The following is a 22,230-nucleotide window of genomic DNA, read 5'->3' on the forward strand; positions in this document are numbered from 1 at the left end:
GGAGTCCTGGGTAAACTTTTTATCTTGCATCAGCTGCTTGTAATGTTGAGCGTTGAAATTGACAGTTGACGCCCTATTATAACCATGCCACGCCCCCGTGTAGGCCACTCTGGCTGCAAATAAGTGAAGGCCCGATATTTGCGTCTCACGATGCATTCCGAATAGGCTGACACCTTTACCAAGGAACCAAGTTATCATATCGAAATTGGCGATATACCATGACTGCAAAATTGGCGTTAGTCCTGTCGGACCATAGTCGTCAATACGGCGGAATCCACCTCGCCAAAGTCTCTCTGCCAAAGGTGCTGTCAGACGGATATTAGAGGAAGAATCTGCCGTGTCGTAGACTCCGTTCCCATCACGATCCGGCTCTAGTGCAACTGGAATGACGTGGCCTCGTGTGCTAAGTTCTTGGTAGACCAATGGTGCGAGGTCTTCTCGAAGCTCGTTCCCCACGAAACGCTTCATCAGAGCTAGATTTTGTGGAAGGATTGATAGGGCCAGATTCATGAGGCGCGTGTGCCTGTCGATTAGGGCATCTATAACGAGCTCAGTAATATGGTCGAAACTGCGGCCTTTCGAGAGCGACTCCTGCAATAAACTTCCGGAATAACCCAGGGTCCAAATGGCGCAGTCAGCTTTGAGCAACATCGAAACGGCCTCTCCCTGACCGCAACTAACTGCAACGTGCACGGGGCGGCGGCCATGCCTATCTTCGCAGTTGATGTTAGCCCCGGCGTCAATAAGTCTCCGCAGAGCCTGAGGCCAAAATATTGCGAGATGCATAGCTGTTAATCCAGTTGGGGAAGCGTGATCCAGGTCGCCTCTCTGCATTGCGCGCTCCAGTTCGATTTCCGAGCGCCGAAAGACTGCTCTAGCAACCTCGCCGAGACCGGAGACTTGGCAAATATGTGTTAGCTTTTGTCTGAAGTTAAAAGAAAAAGAACCCACAATGAGTTACCTTCGAACTGCTCTGGGAATGTCTCCAGTTGCCGGTGTTCGATTGCAAACATGCCGAACCAGAAGTAAGGATGAATCTCTAAATCGATCTCAGGCGGTCTTGAAAAATATCCATCACTATGGACAAGGTCCATGTATATCGTGTTTCCAACGTCCTGCTCATAGCCTTCTCCACAAGACCGTACGAGTTCCCAGGCAAATTGGTCCAGCGCCGTGCCGCTACGATTGTCGTACCGTAGCGGCTGCTCTTGTTGCTCCGCCCAGCAGTAGGAGATTGAGTCCAAATTTCGCCACGGGTTCGTCCAGATGGTGTTTGGGTTCGCCCCGCTCTCAAGGAGGTACCGAACGAGGGCAGCAAAGTCTAAGCTCATGTGTCTATCAAGCATTGGCAGCTTTATAAAGATATTAATAACTTCCTATTAAAGATATTAGACTCGCAAAAACACTACCCGTGCTTGAACTGTTACTCACAAAAAGCAATGTATTACCGGAAGAATCCTCATCCAAAGCAGAAGCAGCGCCACTCCGTAAGAGGTCTCTCAGTGTGCCCGCTAACGCTCTCATATGGGAGAAGGCTTCTGCCTCTTGAAGCGGGTCATCAGATAAATAGGTATCTTTGATGTGCTGAATAGCGCGAAATCCCGGTGACAAGGCGGGATCAACAACTCTCCGGGCACCAAGGACAATTGGAGATATCGTCCAGCCAATGTTCGAACCCCAGTTAACAACTATGCCGAGGTTAAGAATGTAGCAGAGAAGCCAAGACGGCAGGACGATACTTATCAGGAACTCTAGTCGCTGCTCCTGATTCGTCGACCTCTGGCAGTAGGGTTGATGATGTCGCCGGACTGACTTTCTGAGACGGATATTCCGTATTGGCTCTACTTGTGTGATTTGGTTGATCGTCCTGCATGTGCAAGGTTGCCAACGGAGCGCCATACTAGTATCAGACGCGTCGGCCAAGGATAAGCGATTCACGCCATTCGAGCTTGAGGTTGAGCTGCCACTTTCGGTATGTTCAGAGGCCGATGTGCTGTGATTCTTATGGCATTTCTGGGTATGTCAGTCTTTGTTCACCCAATCCCTATGACCTTGCTAGGCTTACTGTTAGGGAAACCTTTTGGTATTCTCGTATGAGGGCTCCGACCGTTAGACTAGTTTCGCTCACAATCCCCAGGACCTCGGTCTCTCTCGAAGTGTTGTTTCGCATAAGATTGTGTATATTGTCTATTTGCTGGCTCATCCTGTCGAGTTGGACTTGCTGCCCCGTGGTTTGGTCCACTGCCTTAGCGACACCCGGTGCAATCTGCTTCACGGCCTCCTTGATCTCCGAGTACATATTGCTTCATTCCGTCAATCACTATCGAAAACACTCAAGCCGCTATGGGGAACTTACGCGTTTATACTCGTCAGCCACAGGGACAATGTGCCCTTCTTTTGCACCAGTGTCTCACACAGGATTGTGATGTCTCTTCGGTGATACACCGCCTTCAGAGATTTCCAGCTTCTCTCAATCTTTCCGGTGGCACTGTCGTGGGAGACCTTTTCTATCAGGGCGCTGAGCTGCTCCATGGTGCGCAGGTAGTCTTCGAGGGGACCCCATGACGGTGCCGTGTTCCCGTTGGCGCTATTGACGCCTAGGGCCGGGAGGTCTAAAGTTGTGGCATAGGTGTGTTGACACAACTGTCCAACGGCGATCTGTTGGTCGAGCTCGCTTTTCAGAGTATGTAGCCACTGTGGCACGTCTCGGAGCTCTGAACAAAGCCAGCTCAGCTTGCAAGAAAGTCGAACTGCGACATCCACGAACTGGACAACGGCTGTCGCGATAGCCAAGGATTCGGCCATCTTGGGAGCAGCTTCCGGACGATCGCCCTATCAAGGTGTTCTCAAGCTACAACGAATACACCCGAAGCCAGACCGATGCAAAGGGTTGTAAGAGTGCGACGGTGGGAAGCATTCTGGTATGTAAAGGACAGCCGCGGGGAATGGAAAACAGGCAACCAAGCCTTGTCAGAGTCCGCAATTTGCCCAACGACCGCCTTGCACAAAGTCGAAGAAGCTTAATCAGCGCAAAAGGCAACATTTGCTGTCCGAATCACATTGTGACAATCTGTCTGGCCTATAGGAAGAAAGTACGCGAACACCAAATGGCCAAGCTGTGGGTTACACGACATCGGGGCTTAGAGGCCTCGCTCGCTGTGTAGAAGCTTCGGCTGAGCCATACTTATATTTTGGTGTAGGGCCATTTCCGTGGAGCTAACGAGGTGTTGTCGGCAGCATCTAGAACCGGCGTGACGAGGGCCAGGGTGCGGGAGCTGAGATTGTCAAGATCCGGGACAGGGATGTTAGTTTTCGGGCCGTTCAGCTAATCGAGCTATTTGCTGCTACTGGGCGCCTACAAGGGTTCGACAGTCCTGAAAATTGGGATCCTAGATCGATGTTTCGCCTCCAATTTTCCTTTCTCCATAGCACGGTAGGCATTAAGATAACGACGAGGGTGGACCCACCTTAAGACGACAGCTCTAGCGTTTTGGTTCCTTATTGGCTCGGCCTCACCACACCGGCCCTGGGAATGGTAAGTCGCCGCGAGCGACGCCATGCTCTCTATCGTATTGAAGTGCGTCTCCCACGGCTGCTTGAAGGCCGTTCTCTACGGCATAGCTAAGTGGGGTCCGGCATTGAGAATCCTTTGTGTTGATCGAGGCGTCCTTTTTCGAGAAGCAGCTTCATAACTTCGTCATGGCCGTTCGCAACGACATAGCTGAGCGGTGTCCCCATGAGACATCCTTCGCGTCGATCGCAGCGTCATTCTCCAGAAGCAGCTTCACATTTGCTTCATGGCCTTTCTTTGCGGCAGAGATAAGTGCGTCCATAGAATTGATTGGTGCCCGGTATAGTCGCGGGGTACTCTGGCGAACAGAAAAGGTTTTCGAGGTTCATCAGATTTTTCCAAGTATTAGAAAAGTGGCCTGCGCATTAAAACTGCCCATATAATACTAGTGTATACTGCGAAGTAAACTAAAATCACTCAGTAGTAATCTTATCCGTAAAGAAGGGTCAAGTGCGTGTGATCATGTCGTCATGAGGGGGATTGTGTGGGGAAAGTAACCATCCGCTGCATCTGCTTGGTGCAACTCGACCCATTTCTGACCGAAAAGGATCGGATGCAGATTGATTCCGCACCTACCCGAACAGGCCGATGGAAGAAGGGTGGAAGAGAAGCGGAGGGAGGAATGGGGAAAAGATGATGGTGGATGGAGCATGACCCGATGCAGGCCCCACTTTTCCCGATCCGGACCCCAGAGCTGTCCTAACCCGATTCCGGTTCCGTGGAGGGTGGCCTAGGTCCGGGGGAATGGAGAACGAGAAGCGGTGAAGGATTCCTGTTGCTTCCTTTCGTTTGTGTGTCTTTGTGTGTTTGCGCGTCACGATATGAATCAAAACAAGGGACTAGGAGGGTATTTAAGAGGCCAAGGACTAGGGTGGGCCATTTGACATGATGTTTCGCCAAGTTCGAGCTGGGTCTTGGTCCCGACTTGGCGAGGAGCTGATGGAGTGTGATGGCTTCAGCTCCTTTTTGTTTTTCAGCCTCAAAGAGGTGAAAAAACCTCGGTCAAGACAGTCCTGTGCCAGGAGGCCTCTCTGATCCTGTCCCGAGGTGGTAGATCATGGGACTCTCTTTGAAATTCACCAATATCATCTAGGGTGGTGTCACTTGGCGATGCGTGGCCTGCGGCTGAGGAAGAGTTCGCATTCGCAAAAAAATCTCTATTCGTCAGTCTCCATAATACGAACATTTCCACAAACGCAACCGCGGAAATATCGGCGGCGCCAAAAGTACTGCAAATTATATCCAAGACTGCCAAGCATGCACACTACGAAGGAGCTTGAATACCCCCTTTCACCAGTGCTCGTCTCCGCCGAACGTAATAGATCATTGTCCTATTCCCATAAGTTCGGCTGAGACTCGTCCGATCGTGATCGCCCAACCCTACTTTGGTACTTCTTCATGCGCCAAAACCCGGAAATCTAAGAGCTGGGACACGGGGCGCGCCAAGCAGCCTTTGGGTCAAACGCCATCACCTGGGGATCAACTCCAGTCGTCTGAGCTACGATTTTCCTCTGCAAGGATATTTCCTGAGTCCTTTCATCTTTCCCAGTTGTTGGATCGAGCCAAGGTTCATTCGGTGTTGCTATTCGTAGGACACAGCTCGAAGGACATCGGCGAAACTCATAGCTTCCATGTAGGACCGTCCCCACGCTGCTTGAGCCCTGCAGCGCTATTACATTGCAGTCCTCGAGGGTCATGGATCGTCGTTGGACTAATGAGCTGCGAAGATCGTGGACAGAGCTAGCGTAGAAAGACCAGGAGTGCGGAGCGGAGAGCACTACACTACTACTGCAACGCGGTTGGACTCTACCAGGACCCATCTCAACAGCCGGCACCCTGCCGGGGTTAAACGCGTTGCCGGCAACGATTCGGCAGGCGGATCCAGAACCAGTTGACACCTGTCGTTGCTCCCCATGCTTCTCCATGCCAGGATACTAATTTAGATTACTTCGGAGAATCGACAGAACCTCGGTGTGGAGACAGAATTGAACAGGAGCTCTTGAAGTTACTTGCAGCGTGCTTGCATGCATGCACAGCCTCTCCACGAACAGGCCATTCTTAATTTAGGTTAGCAGTTGGAAAAGGGAGGTGGTTTTACTGGTCGAACGAGCGTTGCAATAATTGAATTGGGAAGTTGTTGGGTAGTTAAGTTCTTAGGAAGTGCCGGCTGCCCCGCCTGGCCAGACAGGGCTCAAGCTTCGGAGCTCAAAATATCACGTGAATCCCAAGTACTCCGTGCTGTCAAGTGCTCTGTACGAAGTAGTGTGCTTCGTACTGCCAAGTCGGACCGTGGCGCCGTCGTGGCCAAGGGAGGGAGCCAGTTCCACTCTCAGCAAAAGAGTGTGTGCAATATTTTCGTACTTGGGAGCAGGAACTAGGGGTTTTGTAGGAGATGGGCCTTCAGTGACTTGCAAAGGGGACAATGGAGCTCGTCTGAAATCTTTTTTCATCATCGTCCAAACTCGAAACCCCTTCGTGATCGACGAAGAGTGCCGCATATCAGAGGGTGCCATCCATGCCATGATCCGGGTTACAGGTTACGGGTTATGGAGGAATGCCGGGTTACGCGGAACAGTTCAAACACCAATGATTGTCTGGTCCCTGACAAAAAGAAATCGTCGGCGAGAGGACAAATCTTGTACAGGGAAAGTAGGTGCGCTGCCATGTTGAAATTAAATGTTGGGTGGACATGCATGGAGAGGCGGGCATCCTTGTGACCCAATATAGAGTACATCATGATGATGGGCACACTTTAGATCAGCAGTACTTCATAAACTGTTTTTCGATGCGATGATAGTTTCGGTGCTAGTTTAGTGCTGCAGAGACCGAGGTGCAGCCATCACCATCTGCGAAACCGCACATGATGCCGGGAAAAATATCTACGAAGTAATGAACAATCCCAAGTGAGGGCAAGAGAGCGAGGGGTCGTTGTTAGTGCGAAGCCAAGAAGCCGAGATGGAAGTGGTGGAAGCAGATGACGAACGCTGAGGCTTGCTTGCGTCTTGGTATTCGAGCACTTTTCTTTTTTCCTCTCCCTTTTTCTTTTTCTTCATTTCTGGCCCATCCCCCTGCAATGCGCCCTGCCCAGTGACGATCCCCTCGGCACTTCGGAAAACAGAATGCGTAGACCAGGTCAGACCAGGTCAGCAAAGCCACTGCACACTACCAGGACTTTGCTAAACTAATCCACTGTACCACTTTTAGGCACCAAAATAGACATCCTGGGCAACCCAGACCAATTCCGGCCGAGTCTGTTTTTGACCTGTAACCAATGTAACCGTCTCATCTCTGGCGGCACCAGACCAAACCAATTTGGGTCCCGTTGTGGTTCTTGTGACGCAAGACTCAAGAGCGCCACGCAGGCGGTTGGCTGGGCGGGGCGTAGAGATCCTCGTTGACGGCTTGACGGAATGGACATGTTTAATTTTTTTTGAAGAAAAAAAAAAAAAAAAAAAAGAGGAAAAAATTCTTTCGGCTGCGTTTTGCTTGGCAATACTGGCTTCATTTGTTTCTCGTGCCGCGGCAGGTTTTGGCATAGCTCGGGGATACTTTTGGGTTCTAGGATGAGCATGTTCTGCAACTTAGGCAATCTGGTGACGAAGCTTCGCGTGGATGAGGACCAGCATGGCTGTGTAGAGAGAGAGAGAGAGAGAGAGAGCTGGGCAGCAATTGATCAATAGGGGTCCAGCTCTTTGGTCCACGTCGCGTACGTATTATACGGGCCACGACTTTTATTTGATATCTGACAAGTGGGTGGCCAACGCTGGCGATGGAGAGAAGGTGGACGACGACATGGTGGTGGACGGGAGTAAGTGGGAAGTGGGACATGTTGAATCCAGCCATCAGCCACCAGCTGTCAAAATGAGTTGATATGTCCATCAATATGACTTTGTTCCACGGGGAGCTCAGATCGCATCTGATTCTCAGGGCAGGAGAAGTCAACGGAGGGAGTACGAAGTACGGTGAGTAACTGTCAATGAGTAATACTTGCTCGAACTGTCCAACTTGTCACTTTCAAATGTCAGAAACAGTTTGCAAGAACACAAAGTACACAAGATACAAAGTACGGTAATACAATATACAATCGTACCGCAAACGGCGACTGGAAGAAAGAGCAACGAAGGACAAAGTAAGACGAGAAAGAGCCTCCCAAACTTTGAATCACCACCGATCTTCCATTGTCCCAACTCTATTCTCATGACTCCTCGTGCTCTTGTGGCCATCGATCAATCCCTTATCCCTACAAGGCCTGAACCAGCCCAGGACCAGGGCAGGACCGGAACCCACCACCATGACCCGCCGATCAAATCCATCAATGATGAATCCCCATCCCATCCGTCCCACCCCGGTCCCCGTCGTCGCAATCATCTCGCCATCCATCCACCCTCCATCATCCTGGTCTTGATTAACTCCGCCCACCCAAGTTTCGTCAGTCTTGGCACCCCATCACTTCCTTGGCTCTCCTTGCGTTTCCGCTTCCCACACCCACCTGTGACTCTCAAACCGTTGACTGTCCGCCGTTCCTTTATACAAAGGTATAAGTTCCTGGGTTTGCTCCCAATCGAATTCCCCACCATTCCCGGTCTCCGGTCACATCGTTTCCTACATCATTCCTCGTCCACCCACCATATAACGGACCAATCCCCCCGCACGCCCTTCCCACCCTCATCTGTGTCTACGTCGATCTCTTGTTACTCTCCTCTAACTTGCTCCGTGCAAAGGATATCGAACACTCGCCTCGTCGCAGGAGAAGAAGAAAAAAAAAAAAAAAAGAAGAGAATTTAATCTTTTATTTTTGTTGTCGCCCTCAATCTGTACACTCTCTCTTGCGCCCACGCCCAACCAGTACGACCAGTGTAACCCGAAACCTTTCCGTCGCACACCTCACAACCTAAACCGCAACCATGGCGCTCCCCATCGTCTCGATCGCCTTCATCGTCCTCGCCGCCCTAGCCATCCTCGAGCTCGGCCTCCTCGCCTACGGTACGTTAAAATAAAAAAATAAATAAATAAAAGAGAAAAGAGAACCAAAACTAACAAAGCACAATTCTAGTCGCCGACGCCTTCCGCAGCTTCACACCCTCCTCCGTCGCCTTCTCCATCTTCAACACCATCTGGACCCTCCTCGTTGCCGCCTACTTCCTCGCCACCCCGCGCTTCGCGCCCCAATTCTTCCACAAGCTCGTCGGCCTAGCCCTCCTCGCCGTCTCCACCATCTTCTGGTTCGCCGGCGCCGTCGCCATGGCCGCCTACCTGGGCGTGCCGCGCTCCTGCAGCAAGTTTAATGCGTGCAGGACGTTTCAGGCCGGGATTGCTTTTGCGTTTTTCATTTGGTATGTATTATTTGGGAGGAGAGAAAATTATTTCCCTTGCCAAGGGTTTAAAAGAGAAAAAGAAAAGAAAAAATTGTGGAACTAACAACCGTTTCCTGGACAGGGCCATCTTCACGGGTATCACAGCCCTCGAAGCTCTCGACGCCGTAAAGAACCGAAGCGCTGCTCCCGCCGATGTCCAGCTTGAGGCGAACAAGCCCCAGCCTAGCGCCGCACCCTATCCTGCAGCCTAAACGAAACCGTCATATCCTTCCCGGCCGTCCCTTGTGAAAAAAAAAAAAAGAAAGAGTAGAAAGGAAAAAGCAATGCGCGACACAACGACGAGGGATCGGGGACGGAAACTGGTGGGGGCTTCCAATTTGACGCGGGCGGTTGACGCTACGATACGTAGGTGGCGTCAGGCCCTGGGGTAACTAGCCGCGTGGCTGCATGGGGACAGGCGGGGAGAAATGTCTAGCCCTTCCAGACACTGCAGGGGCCCCTTTGAAAAGGGAAGCCAATGAATGCCTTGGGGAAGACGGAACGGAGGACCTGGACTTGCGGAAGGAGAAGCAAAGTCATTTCTTATATTTTTTGAAGATACCCCTCGGATACTTTTTTTACTTCCCGTCGCTTATTATTTCTTTCTCTCCTTCATGCACGTTTTTGGAATCGGCGCAACATTTGATGATGGGGAATTATTTTTATTTTTCTTATTAGATCCGGCCGTCTGATTCTGGCCGCTAATACCGAAAACGAATCCAACGAGAAAACAGTGATCAAGTTAACTCGTCAACGGCAAATCTTCAAAAAAGAAGGCAGTGAAATCAAGAACCACCACTCACACTTTTGACTCACATCCTCTCTCACAGCTCCCTCCGCTCCTCATCCCGATCCCTCCAAAGCCTCCCCATCTCCCGGTCCACAACCCTCAAGTGCCGAAACTCATCCGCATCCTCGCCCAACCCCCAGGCAAACACCCCTCCCAGCCCCAAATCCCTCACAAGCACCTCGAACTTGGGTGCGATTGCCTCGGGCGTGTCAAACGTCCAGAACCTCTTCTCCTCCTCGTCCCAGTAGTAATACCCGCCACCGATCTCATCGTACGTCCCTTCGCTTAGGGCCCTCTCATAGGAGTCCTTCAAATCGGCGGGGACTTCATCATGATAGCTAAAAGCCCCGGCCCTGCCTAGATCACCTCCCGTGACGGGATCCTCCATCAACCCCGTCGGACACCCAACTTCTTTCCCCCGTTCGCACGCCCCCTCCGTCAGCGCCCAGCGCACGTAGAACGCAAAGCCGAGGTTCAGTTTACACGCGTCGGCCCCGCGACGCATGTACGCCCTCAGCGCGGCCTTGGAAGCCCGAACGCCCGTGTGGTGCTTCGTGATGTTGTCGCGCCGGTTGAAGAGGTCGTAGGTCATGACGTTGAGGAAGTCGATGGACGGGAGGATCTGGGGCACGGTGGTCGGGGTGAAGGCGAGCATGTCGCGCTCGAGGCCGGGGACGGCGGCGGTGATGAGCGGGGTGGGGCCGAGGTGGGTGCGGAGGGTTTGGAGGAGGAGGGGGTAGGCGGGGATTTCCCAGGCTTTTTGGGAGTTGGGGATTTGTTTGTAGTCCTCCCCGTTGCCTCTTTGAAGGAAAAGAATGTTAGTTTTGTTGAAGAAAAATAAATGAAAAAAATGAATAATAATGATAATAACGGTTGGGGAGATGTGACAAAAGACGCACCCGGGATACTCCCAATCCACGTCGACCCCATCCGCCCCCAACTCCTCCACCATCCTGGCTACATTCCTCGCCCATCTCTCCCGCGACTCCTCGTCCCGCGCAGCGATGTCGAAGCCTGCCGTGTCTCCCCAGCCACCCACGGCAACGATGAACTTGGTGCCCGGGTGGAATTTATCCCTCAGGTCATCGGGCGTAGCGAAAATGGGCCACTTCTCGGGCGGCTGATCCTCGTTGAAGAGGTTGGAATTGAGGAAAGCGAGGGCGACGTGGGTAATATGTTTGGTGAGGCGGTATTCCGGCACCACGGGATGTTGTCTGGAAATAATTCGAAAAATAAGTTTTTGAGTATATTGTTGGCGGTGAGAGCGAATTGATGAAATGAGACTTACCCTGTGAGATACATGAGGCAGCGATGTTTGGGGAGGTGCCCGAGGGCAAGCTGGGCCATGGCGGCTAGCAAAAGGGCGATGAAGATCCGCATCTCGGGATGTAGATGTAAAGAAAAGGATGATTGATAATGGGGGAGAAGGACGGAATAAAACCAGAGGTTTGGGGTGGTGAGCTTAAAATCCACCCCGATCCGACTAAATGTTGAAACATTTGACCCTCTCCATCTGTATCGGCGGGGTTGGACAAACCCAGCAAGGAGAGAAAACAAGCGAGCAATTTCCCAGGTTCGGGAACCGACATCCTCTCCCGGTCTTGTGGAATTCGTAAAGTTTTCGCAGCCAGCAATTGAGCTGGTTGCAACTGAAGCCCTACCGACTCGATATATATTCTTCGAGTATTGGTACAGTGGTTCTCAGAACAACCGTCTGGCCTTTGCGCAAAGAGAATCGCTTCTGTCGTCGGAAGCCGTCCCCGGCACGCTATCCGTCTTGGATCTCGCCAGTGGGTCCAACAGACGCATCAAGTTGTCATGGTAGTCCTCCTCCGATAACTGAGTTATCCTGAGTAATCGGAGGCGACACCACCATAGACAACAAAGTGGCATTCTCAAAAGGATCAGCTCGCTCAAACTTCGTTCTAAGGGTGATGCCATTGGTACTGCTAATCTAGATAGGACCAGTAATAGTAGGAAAAAGAGTTAATTGAGATATTGGTGATGTAGATTTCAGTTAGATTCTGCTTCCTTTCTGTAAATCAGTAAATTAGGTACTTTGTACTCCATAGAGGATAACCCATCTTGGCCCTATCCATTTATACCTGCTGTAATAAGAAGATAGTATAAGGCAGAATCATGAAAACACAATCCAAACCAGAACACATTTCAACTCAGTAGCTTCTTCTAAAGCAAGCTGGACAATGTACAAGTCTATAGGTACCTTTGTACCTTTGCAGAATGTCGGTGGATGTCAGGTAGCCCTCAAGGCTGGTGTGGCAAGGCTGCAAGGTTCAATGTTTTATGTCATTGCGCACTTTGTATTTGCCAGGATTGGTGCAAGAGTAATTCAGTGCTAACCTGCGAGATCCGACCAACTAACGGAAACACTGCCTCCTCCATCAGAGACCATGATCAAGTCAATCCAGACCCGACATTTCGATTCCGCCAAACTGGCCGCTGGCCTAGCTTCCTGTCTATCAATCTTCCACTTCTACAGAGGTAGCCGGGGTATCAACATTAATCTGCTAGTGTTCGCCGTGAGGAGATCGTATTCCAACTGGGGAAGAAAGGTTGTTTGTGTACTCAGGTATCCGTAAATCCCAGAAGCAAACGAAACTTCAATGTTGACTCGACAAAAGGAACAGCATGAGGAGGAGTGCATAAGCTCCTGCAACGGGACCGCCCTCAGCCACAAGAGCCGTTGCCCAATAAAAAAAATAAAAATAAAAATAAAAAAATAAAAAAGAGCAGAGACTCGGTGGAGAATCATTTCTGCGTGCCTGTGCCCGTGATGCCTAGCTGTGTCTGGCTGAGGCTGAGGCTGGTCACACAAGCCTCCGGTTGACGGGTATGGAAAGCTTCTTCTGAACAAGAACGGCACTGGTTCCCGACTCCTTCAAGGCCATGGCACATCCCTCTTTCCTCCCATCATCCTCATTGACACAGACAATACATTTATCAGAAGCGAGACTTGAATACTAGGCGTAACACTAGTGCGCTTTACATCCTCCAGTATACATGGCCCCAATCTTGTATCCTCCTTCTATCCTTCGACCTTCCATCGCCCAACCTCAAGTGAACCTCCGATCCTTTGGCACATCCACCGAGTTAGTATTTATCAGCTAGTTGGAAAATGAAGAGACGATCGCCTGGACCCAGGTCTCGACCCAAGGATACTCTTCGAGGTCTTGCCTCCCTGCTCCTGCTCGGGTACAGGACGGTGCGTACAAACGCCCAGAATAAAGGGCGTGGGGTACAGCCCATCCACGAGGGCGAGGGTGACATCAACATCTTCAACGTCCCCGGCGATTTCAACGATTTCCTCGATTTCCGCTGGAATGACCACGCCTACACGAATAACCGGAATTCCGGTAAGGCCTCTTGCCTATTTCAGACGACTGAAAGTTCGCAAAATGAAGTGCTGATAAGGGTCCTGCAGGTGGTGCTCGCTCTATCAGCGACGAAGACTCAGAGGAAGGATACGAAAGCTCAGAGGAACGACGTGGGACGCTCGAGGGAACGACGCGAAACCCCGGAAGAACGATATCTACGCTCAAGGAACCAATATGAACGCTCGAGGGATCGATATGAACACTCCAGGGACCGATATGAACGCTGGAGGGAACGATGTCGTAAGTCCCGTCTGTTCGGAATTCTATTCCTCTTTTATTCTTTTCTTGTTATGACTGAAATTTGATCTTAACGAGAGAGAAGGAGGCGCAGTCTCCCATAGATATCGGCCGACATGTACAGCTCCAAAGCGACGCCGATCCCGATCCCGATCCGTCCATCAGGCTCCGCCGGTCCGTCCAGTCCGTGAACCTGTCCCTATGCATACCTATGACTATAAGCGTGTGCCCGCCTGGATCCCTCGGCCGCCTTCCCCGTCCCACCCAGTTATGCCCGTCCTTAGCCCTCCCCACCCTGGCAGTATGATGGGATATAGGCGCGATTATCTTTGAGATCGATCCGTGTTTGATGTCGAAAGGAATATGTGTTACGTCCCCCCTTACTCCGGGGGTAATGAGAAATTTGAAGCACGGTGGCACGGTGGTGGAGGATAAGGTGTCCGTTGTGAACGGCGGGAAGCACGCGGGCTTGGCTAGTTCACTTCCATTGGGAAGAAAGGACGGGGTGGGCCCGCCTTAGCGGGGAAACGTCTTGCTCTGTGCTGGGGAAGCGCGGACGGTTCATGTCTTGTTTCTTTCTTTCTCTACTTTGCCAACCAAGTCGAATCCGTTCGGCTTGTTCCTTGTTATTGGTTTTTTGGTTATTCGCCTCACGCCTCTACAAATATGTTGGGTACGAGTATTTTTTTTTTTTTTTTTTGGGGGGGGGGGGGGGGGGCGGTTTTAAGAGCAACGCTGCCCACCACTACTCTTCTTTCTCGGATATATTTAATACATATTTTTTTTACATTGCGATCCATGCCTGAACAACAGCATCATGAAAATAGAAATGAAACCAACAATCTGGACTCGGCAGCTCCCGCGGAGGTAAGTCATGGATCAATTGACGGAACATTACCACAAAGAGAGAGACAACATCCAGACGTAACGCTTCAATTTTGTACAACTAGCAGCTAGTCCAGCTTCTCGTCTATCAGTCTTTCCACTTCCACCCGGGGTATCAACATCTCTTTCTATATATCAGCCCGCAGCCGTCCGTTGGCTCTGTACTTCCGAATTGACAGAAACCAGAATCGTGCCAACACGCCCGCCCATGTGTCAATAAAAAAACGTCCACATACTTGCTTCCTCTCCCTCTCCCTCTCCCTCTCCCTCAATCCAGACCTTCAAACCTCAACACGCCGTGCGCCCCCATAGGCCCCAACCTCGCCGCGATCGCCTCCCTCCTCTTCCGCTGCCTCTCCCTCCTCTCTCTATCCCTTTCCTCCTCCGAATCCGAGTCCGAGTCTTCCTCATCACTATCTTCTTCCCTCGCCCTCTTCTTCCCACTTGCATCCTCAGCTCCATCCTCCTCCTCATCATCGTCAGAGTCTTCCTCTTCTTCCTCGTCTTCTTCCTCATCAGACTCCTCCTCCTCATCATCCTCCGCCCCGTTCCCCTGCAACTCTGTCAAATCCTCCCAAATCTTCACAATCGCCCCGCCGGCCGTAATCATCCTCCCAAAACAGTCAAACCCAACCGCCACCGCCCCCTCGGAATCATCATGCCTCAACGTAGCCGTAACATCCACCTCCCTCCTCACGAGGTCCACAAGCCTCAAACTCCCATCCCCGACCGCCGCGACGACCTTTTTTCCGTAGCCCAGTTCCTCGGGGATCAGCGCCACGGCGTCGATGCTGTCGCCGCCGCCACGTCCGCTGTCGACAATCACTCGCTCCTGCTGATCATCCCACGATCCGCGGTCCCACATCGTCAACACACCCGTGCTGCCTCCCACGGCCACGATACCCCTGTTGGCCGCCTTCTTGGGTCCGATCCCCGCCACGTACGTCGCGCAGAGGAGGTCGTCCTCCTGGTCGTCTGACCGCACCAACGTTCCCGATCGCATGTCTGTGACGGCCAACGTGGTACCTCCCGTTGTAACCCACTGCTTGGGAAACACGGGGTCGGCTCCAGGGCTGCTGCCTTGGCTCGCGTTCGGCGGCGGGAGAGGCACGATCGACGAGATGTAGTCCGTGTGCGGGAAGCTCGTCCGCGCCGGCTTGGCGGCTAGGCCGTCTTGTCGCAGGTCGAAGATGTGCAGGGCGCCGGCGTCGGTGCCGAGGAGGAGGTGTTGCGGGTCGATGGCGTGGAGGATCGAGGGGGCGTCGTCGTGGTTGCCGAATTTGGGGACGAGGACTTTGGAGATGACGCGGCCGGTGGTGGAAGAGAAGTGCTTTACGATGCCGTCGCTACCTGCGGAGAACATGACTTGAAAAAGAGAATCCGGTTAGCGAAAGCAATATCCTCCCAATTACTTGTAGATAGGTTAATGAGAGAATAGAATGAGAGAAAAAAATATACTCACGGTCTCCATCAGGCGAATACCCCAAAGCCCTGCAACTCCTCTTATGCCTCTTCGTCCCCCAAACACTCTCAATCGTCGCCCTCCCGTCCGAGAGAATGCTCGTCTCCATATCCTCCTCCTCCTCCCCACCGCTCGAGGCCCCGCCCCCATTCGCCGGTGGCGGCAGCCGGAAACACTGCACTCGTCCGTTGTACAGGCCTACCGTCACCACGGGCTCGGTCGGGTGCACCGCTTGGGCGAAGACGTCGCCGGGGAGGGGAAGGCTGCAGACGTTTTCGAACATGGTTTCTTGTGGTTTTTGTTGGGCGAAGGGGAACGGAGAATGGAGAGTAAGAGGAATACGAAAACGAAAACGATTGATTGGATTAGGGGACAAAAGAACGTTGTTTCGGGGTAATTCGGCTCAAAGGAAGGTGGTTGAAGGGAGAGAGTCGTGCTTGGTGAGCTCGGTTGGAAACGAGGCCTGGAAATAAAATTTGGAGCTGGGCTTATCGATAAGCTGATAAGCTGATATGATAAGGGCACACGGCTGCATTGATCTTGATGCGCCAACCTGCTTCTGCGACATCAGCGGGGCCGCTGCCCCCAAGACCGGGTCCGTTGCGGGTCCTCTCCGGCTCCTCTCCGGCTCCGGATTCTCGCTGGTGAGATTACAGAGTGCTCTTTAAAGAGTTTAACTTCCACCCTCCGATCGCGACAGAGTACTTATTATTACGAACCAGGTTCCCGAGGAAATTACAGAGGCTTATGTCGCTATTGGACCTGCCTCGGTTTCTTGAACATGCTAGTAAAGGAGCAATAAGAACCAATTTGTCGGTTCAGCGAGTGTATGCGCGAAGCCTGACTGAGGTCCCATACCAGCACTGCGGCGAGGCAGAGCGTGAGTTTCAAAAGTAAATGTAACCCCTATTTCCTAAGAATTTAAGTACACGTATCCCCAGATCGTTTTAGAATGCGAATGAAGATATGAAGATATATCAAAAGGCAGACAAGCACGGTCAGTCTCGGCTAGTCCCACGGCCCAACAGCGAGCTAGAGCGGCCAACAGTCCCAGTAGCAATCCATCTGTCGGTTCTATCTTTCACAGGCAGAAAAGAAAGAAAGCCTGCTGTTAGTATAGAGTCATTCCTGTGGCCAGCCTGCTTCCGGGGGTTCTACTTACCGGCCAATTGCCACTCCTAAAGTTTACGGCCGAGTCAGCCGAACCCTCTCGAGTTTCCTGTGGACTGTTATCCCATCCTCCAACTCGGCAGAACGGCTTCTGGCTCTCATCTTGATGCGAACTATCCCACTTCGTCGGCCCAGATCTGAACAAAAGGGCCCATGATTGCCATTCAGAATTGTCTCGCTTCGACCGAGCAGGTGACCCTTCGAACTCGATCTCAAGAGGGAGCGGAAGGTTCGACGTATCCCCAGCCCAAGTTACATAGTTTCCCCACTCGGTCGAGAGCACACCGCTTTCTCCGGCGAATTCGCCGTTTACATGAGCGTCTACCCAGACCTTGACCTTGTGAGCCCTGCTCCAACCCAATTCGCGGATGTGGATATGGCATTCCTTAGATACGTCCGGCGAAGGGGCGGTGAGCTTTCTGGATGTCGTGATGGTGGCGAATGTGGTCGTCGGCAGGTCGGGCATGACACAGACGCATTTTCCGTTGACGCAGCCGTTGTGCTGGATTCCGTTGCAGATGACTGCCGGAGCGCACTTGTCTGCTGTCTCCTCAGTGCACTCGAGTTCGGGCATGACGCAGACGCATTTTCCGTTGACGCAGCCGTTGCGCTGGATTCCGTTGCAGATAACTGCCGGTGCGCACTTGTCTGCCGTTTCCTCAGTGCACTCGAAGCCGGTCGGGGCGGGCGCCGCAACAGCTGTAGTCGAGGTGCCTCCGGCGCCTGCAGTGCCATCGGCATCGCCAGTGTTGCCAGTGTCGCCGTCGCCGTCGGTATTACCGGAATCCCCGGTGGGAGGATCCGACCCAAGTATACACTGGTCTGGCAGAACAAAGGTATCGCCCTGGTCCTGGCGCCGGAATATGCGCATAGCCGCCCTTGCTCTCTCGTAAGGACACCAGCCCTCCGGCAAGGCAGTCCTTTCGTCTACCGCATTCCATATGCCGTTAACAGGTCCGAGTTTCGGGTTGTTGACCCGGGGCCACGCCTTGTCAAGTATGAACCTCTTTAGTCCCCCTGGGCTCATGTCGGGCTGATTCCCAGCATTGTCCCGGGGAAGGCGGCCAAGTTGATGCATTTTCAGGAAATAAGCAGCGAGTCCGGCGGTGTACGCAGTCGCTACATTGTTGCCACGGCAGAGTATTAGCATATTAGCGTAACGTGTTCCAAGTCTTCTTGACAAATTTAAAAGTGCCTAAACTCACCAACAGAAGTTCCCTCGGTGATCCGATACTCCGAACCGCGGTCCTTGAAGGCCCAGTTCCTCTTGTCCCCATCCACGCCGACGATGTTCTCTCCGGGCGCGTAAACGTGCGGAAGTCCTTTCTCCACGTCAACGCCGGAAGCGCCCCATATATCCCCAGTCAACACGTTGGCAGCACCAACGACCAGGAGGTCTTTAATGTAATACTGCGGTTGTGGCCACCCCACGGTCATTGATCCCTCCTTAGCGCCGAAGAGTGCAGGCCACCCCTTTATCTGGTGATGGTGACAGGCGGGTGTTAGCATGTTTCAACTGGTGGGAAAAGACGGAGTGAGCTTTTCGCGCGAACTTACTATGGCAGAATTGCCCGACCCCGTCACCACAAACACCCCCTTCTCAATGAGCTGTGTAATCTCGGTCTCGAGTTTCTTTTGCCACTCCCTCAACCGTGAATCAGGCACAATATCCCCGACGCCGAACATCCAGGATAGGGATACGATGGCTTGCGTAACCTCGGTCTTCTCCGTGATCTTCTCATTTATCATGGCAACACCCCTCAACCAGTCATTCGGCGTGGCGCCGCCCCCGCCTTCTCTCTTTCGCGGCACGCGTACCACCCAAGGTTGGACATTTTTGGAGGCTCCCAGATAGCTACCGGTAACGAACCCTAGCATGGAGGTGCCATGGGTCTTGCATTTTACTAGGCTAGGGTCACAATAACCGTCGACGCGGGTTGCCGAATCGTCCTTGCGGGCCGGGCCATCGAAGTCCATGGGCTCGACAAACATCCAGTTGACTTTATCGGCTATGTTGTCGCCTTCAATGAACTCCTGTAATGGCGGATCAGCATCATTATCATTCGGCGGATCAATCTCACTGCATCCGCCACCCTATTTATACATACAGAGTGCATTAACTGAGCGCCCGTGTCTACAATGTAAACAGGGATATCGGATCCAGCGCTATCGTCGAATACATATGTGTTCTCGAATTTTCTGTTCTTAGAGGGGGGGTAAGAGAGATAGGCCATTTGCTCAATACCGAAGCGGCGTTTCTCAGCAGGGTCCTTGGATATGGGTATACGCTGAAACGCCCTCTGGTAGACCCACGCCGTGGTTGGATCATATTCGCATTCTGTGCAATCAGCATATACGCCGGAGACCTGGAGACGAAAAGATCTTGTCAGCAGCTACTCCCACGGGAAAGCCTTAGCTCTCGAACTCGGGGGGACAAAGAGACTTACAGTTGGCATCTCACGAATGGCTTGCGCCTCGTCTTCGGTTAGGGTTGCGTGCCAAAAGTCCACAGTGAACTTGCGATCCTGCAAGTTTTCTATCCAGCCGCCGTCCCCAAGAATCGCGATCATCTGATCCCAAGTAGCCTTTGCTTCATCGAGATTCTTTTCATCGCGAGGCCAGATAGAGTAGCCGCTTCTAGTTTGGCAGAACGGGCCGGAATCATCTCCATCCCGTTTCCGAGTGTTGCCGCCGCTAGGAGCTGGCGTACAGGATACTGTCGTCGTAGTAGCAGTAAGGGAGCAACCAGTCTTGGCAACCTCTGTCTTGGTTGAACAGGCTGTGGTCCCTGTGCCGCTGCAGGTTATGACGACGTCGGTTACTGTCTCAGTGGGACACTCTGCGGTGTGGGTCACGGTGGATTCTTCATCCGCATCCTTCACTACGCATCCCTGTATGTTCGTGCAGGCTGGTGGAGGCACAACCGACGAGACTGTCTCCACGGCTCCGTTCTCTAGTGTCGACACGACATATGAAGTTGTGGCGTAGCAGAGCTCAGCTGTCTGTATCTCGCAGTTGGTAGGGTCGGGCTCTGGAGGGAATGTGGGAAGGTTGTCTGGACCAACACTATTGCATCCCAGAGATGGCAAGGAGCCTTGTTTAGTACCATACTCTACGACGTTTGGTTCGTTCTGCGGTTAAGACTTACGTGAACCGGGGCCATGGGGGAAGGCTCCCACGGATTTGGATGGGTGACGGCAGTTTAATTGGCGGAGGACCCCTGCGGAAGACGGCATTTGGTAAGTAACAGAGCACAATACTTAGGACCATCAAGTGGAGAGAGGGCATATATCCTACGGTGGGTAAACACCAGGGGGCAACGGTAGCCTCCAGCCTCCAAAGTCGATATTGTTAAACTTGGGGCAAACCTACGAGGAATGTTAACAGCCTGATTTTAATAGAATAGATGGAAGAGATTCACTGTTACTACTTACATTGAAAAACCAAAGCTTGCAAGGAATAATGGCGGCAATAAAGCCATCGTCGTCATCGTCGTCCTCGCCATCGTCCTCGCTTTCTAGCCTCGGTTGATCCACTTCGGTTGGCACGGGAGAAATAGTGACTGACTCGGGCCACCCTGTAATTGTGGGAATGGTGTCACTGCTGTTTTCGGTTGCCGTTGGAGGGCTGGGATCTGACTTGGGAGCATCTTGGGTAGGAGTTCCGGGGCCAGGCCCTTGGGTAAGCTCTTGGGTAGGCTCTTGGGTAGGCTCTTGGGTGGGCTCTTGGGTAGGTTCCTGGTTAGGCGCTTTAGTGAGCTCCTGGCTAGGGGTTTGACTGGGCTCCTCGCCGGGTTCTTGCGTTCCCTGTATAGGTCCTTGGGGAGCTCCGGGGCTGGGTTCTCCAGTGGGTTCTTGAGTAGGTTCTTGGGTAGGACCCTGAGTAGGATCCTGAGTAGGGTCCTGAGTAGGGTCTTGAGTAGGCTCTTTAGTGGATTCCTGGCTAGGGGCTTGACTTGGCTCCTCGTTGGGTTGTTTCGTTCCCTGTGTCGGCCCTTGGGGAGTTCCGGGGTTGGGTTCTTGAGTAGGATCCTGGTCAGGTTCCCCGGGAGGCCCCTCTGTAGGCTTCTCGGTAGGAGAACTGCTGGCGCCCGTGCTCGAGTGGTCTGCTGCCTGGCTGCTTGGTTCGAGGCTGGGAGCTACCGTCTCATCTTCGGAGGTACCGCCTGAGCTGGGCCCTGGAATGGCCGTAACTAGAGTGTCCGTGCCAGATGTAAGTGTGGTGATGACAGTATCGGGCTCCCCGACATGCGATGGGTCTGAAGGCGAAGGTACCGGCGGTCCTGAGTCAACGAGGCTTGAAGGTGGAGGGTTCAGGCTAGCTATACTAGACAGCCCGGAAGTTGGAAGATGCGGATTGGGAGCGGGTGGGATTGCCTCTCCATCAGGCCCGGTACAGCTAAAGTCCGCATTACAAGTGAAGGAACTATCAGGGCAGCATCCGAAGCCGCAGCATATAGTTCCTATGAACGCACTATGCATTAGTTGCTCATTCATTTCAAACATTTCTCTAATTTTCAAGACAAACCTGGACCACATAGGTTGTGCTGCCCGTCTGGCGTCTCGCAGCACGTATCCACGTCAGTTCCGCACCGGTCCTGACACCAGTACTGGTCCCCCTGGCACTGCTGTGCGCTTGCCAGACTGGCTATCAGGAACAACAGTAGCCCGAACACGGCTATCGTGTTGGTACGATAGAGACGCATGAAAGCTAGTGAAGAGATCAAGTACTAGATAAAGTGTAAAATATATCAGAAGATCGAATGATGTATACAGTTGGATCTCTGGGGATAATGGGCACGAGATAGCTCGTAGCTCGGGGATCTGTGGTCTTTAAATGTATCCTGCTCTGGGATCCATCCATCGTCAAGACTCCCTCGACCAACTCATCTTTGCGAGCTATGCCTACTGACTGAAGCCCGCTGCATTTCCATATTTAGAGAGCATCGGCCCATGACAACAGAATCATATATCGAGATCGAACAGAACCAACGCCTCGTAGCATTTCAGTGTATCTCGTGTTGGTCCATCTTGGCCCCCTCGAGGCCGATTTCCTGCCCCCAATACCTCCCTCCCCGCTACGAATTCGTATACACATGGGCTCATGGTAACAGAATCGTATATTGAGATCGAACAGAACCAACCTCTAGTGTTATTGCATATCTCTCGTGTTGGTTGAACATGTTAGCCCCCCTCGGGGTTGATCGGGTTGATTTCCCGCCCCCAATCCTCCTCCCCTTGCTACAATGTTGTGTATACATCACGGCGACTCATCTGACCATTTTCCAAGCCACTTGTGCCCACTTAAGCCAACCACACTTCCATATATAGAGTATTAGTCCCTATTAACAGAATCATACATCGAGA

The 22,230-nt window shown here is 52.4% G+C and overlaps 6 protein-coding genes across 6 annotated transcripts; 2 read left to right on the forward strand and 4 right to left on the reverse strand.

Moving 5' to 3' along the window:
• Positions 1–236: 236 nt before the first annotated feature.
• On the reverse strand, positions 237–2,805 carry SAPIO_CDS4336 (uncharacterized protein; the record flags this gene model as incomplete). The annotated part of the gene is made up of 5 exons (XM_016786910.1): positions 237–305; positions 391–899; positions 962–1,352; positions 2,066–2,303; positions 2,357–2,805. 5 exons carry the CDS (start codon positions 2,803–2,805, stop codon positions 237–239), a joined length of 1,656 nt encoding a protein of 551 aa, XP_016643512.1.
• A 5,670-nt stretch (positions 2,806–8,475) lies between these two features.
• On the forward strand, positions 8,476–9,137 carry SAPIO_CDS4337 (uncharacterized protein; the record flags this gene model as incomplete). Its single annotated transcript, XM_016786911.1, has 3 exons — positions 8,476–8,554; positions 8,625–8,904; positions 9,008–9,137. The coding sequence occupies 3 exons, from the start codon at positions 8,476–8,478 to the stop codon at positions 9,135–9,137; spliced, it is 489 nt and encodes a 162-aa protein (XP_016643513.1).
• A 612-nt stretch (positions 9,138–9,749) lies between these two features.
• SAPIO_CDS4338 (Chitinase 18-4) lies at positions 9,750–11,095 on the reverse strand (the record flags this gene model as incomplete). The annotated part of the gene is made up of 3 exons (XM_016786912.1): positions 9,750–10,515; positions 10,615–10,929; positions 11,004–11,095. 3 exons carry the CDS (start codon positions 11,093–11,095, stop codon positions 9,750–9,752), a joined length of 1,173 nt encoding a protein of 390 aa, XP_016643514.1.
• A 1,756-nt stretch (positions 11,096–12,851) lies between these two features.
• On the forward strand, positions 12,852–13,288 carry SAPIO_CDS4339 (uncharacterized protein; the record flags this gene model as incomplete). The annotated part of the gene is made up of 2 exons (XM_016786913.1): positions 12,852–13,089; positions 13,158–13,288. The coding sequence occupies 2 exons, from the start codon at positions 12,852–12,854 to the stop codon at positions 13,286–13,288; spliced, it is 369 nt and encodes a 122-aa protein (XP_016643515.1).
• A 1,212-nt stretch (positions 13,289–14,500) lies between these two features.
• Positions 14,501–15,977, reverse strand: SAPIO_CDS4340 (WD repeat-containing protein jip5; the record flags this gene model as incomplete). Its single annotated transcript, XM_016786914.1, has 2 exons — positions 14,501–15,597; positions 15,695–15,977. 2 exons carry the CDS (start codon positions 15,975–15,977, stop codon positions 14,501–14,503), a joined length of 1,380 nt encoding a protein of 459 aa, XP_016643516.1.
• A 1,000-nt stretch (positions 15,978–16,977) lies between these two features.
• Positions 16,978–21,569, reverse strand: SAPIO_CDS4341 (uncharacterized protein; the record flags this gene model as incomplete). Its single annotated transcript, XM_016786915.1, has 10 exons — positions 16,978–17,001; positions 17,121–17,983; positions 18,070–18,343; positions 18,422–18,898; positions 18,973–19,230; positions 19,312–19,930; positions 20,013–20,084; positions 20,162–20,232; positions 20,299–21,146; positions 21,392–21,569. The coding sequence occupies 10 exons, from the start codon at positions 21,567–21,569 to the stop codon at positions 16,978–16,980; spliced, it is 3,684 nt and encodes a 1,227-aa protein (XP_016643517.1).
• Between the last annotated feature and the right edge of the window lie 661 nt (positions 21,570–22,230).

This window comes from Scedosporium apiospermum (assembly GCF_000732125.1).
Source record: "Scedosporium apiospermum strain IHEM 14462 chromosome Unknown SEQ_SAPIO_0091, whole genome shotgun sequence".
NCBI classification, from domain to species: domain Eukaryota; kingdom Fungi; phylum Ascomycota; class Sordariomycetes; order Microascales; family Microascaceae; genus Scedosporium; species Scedosporium apiospermum.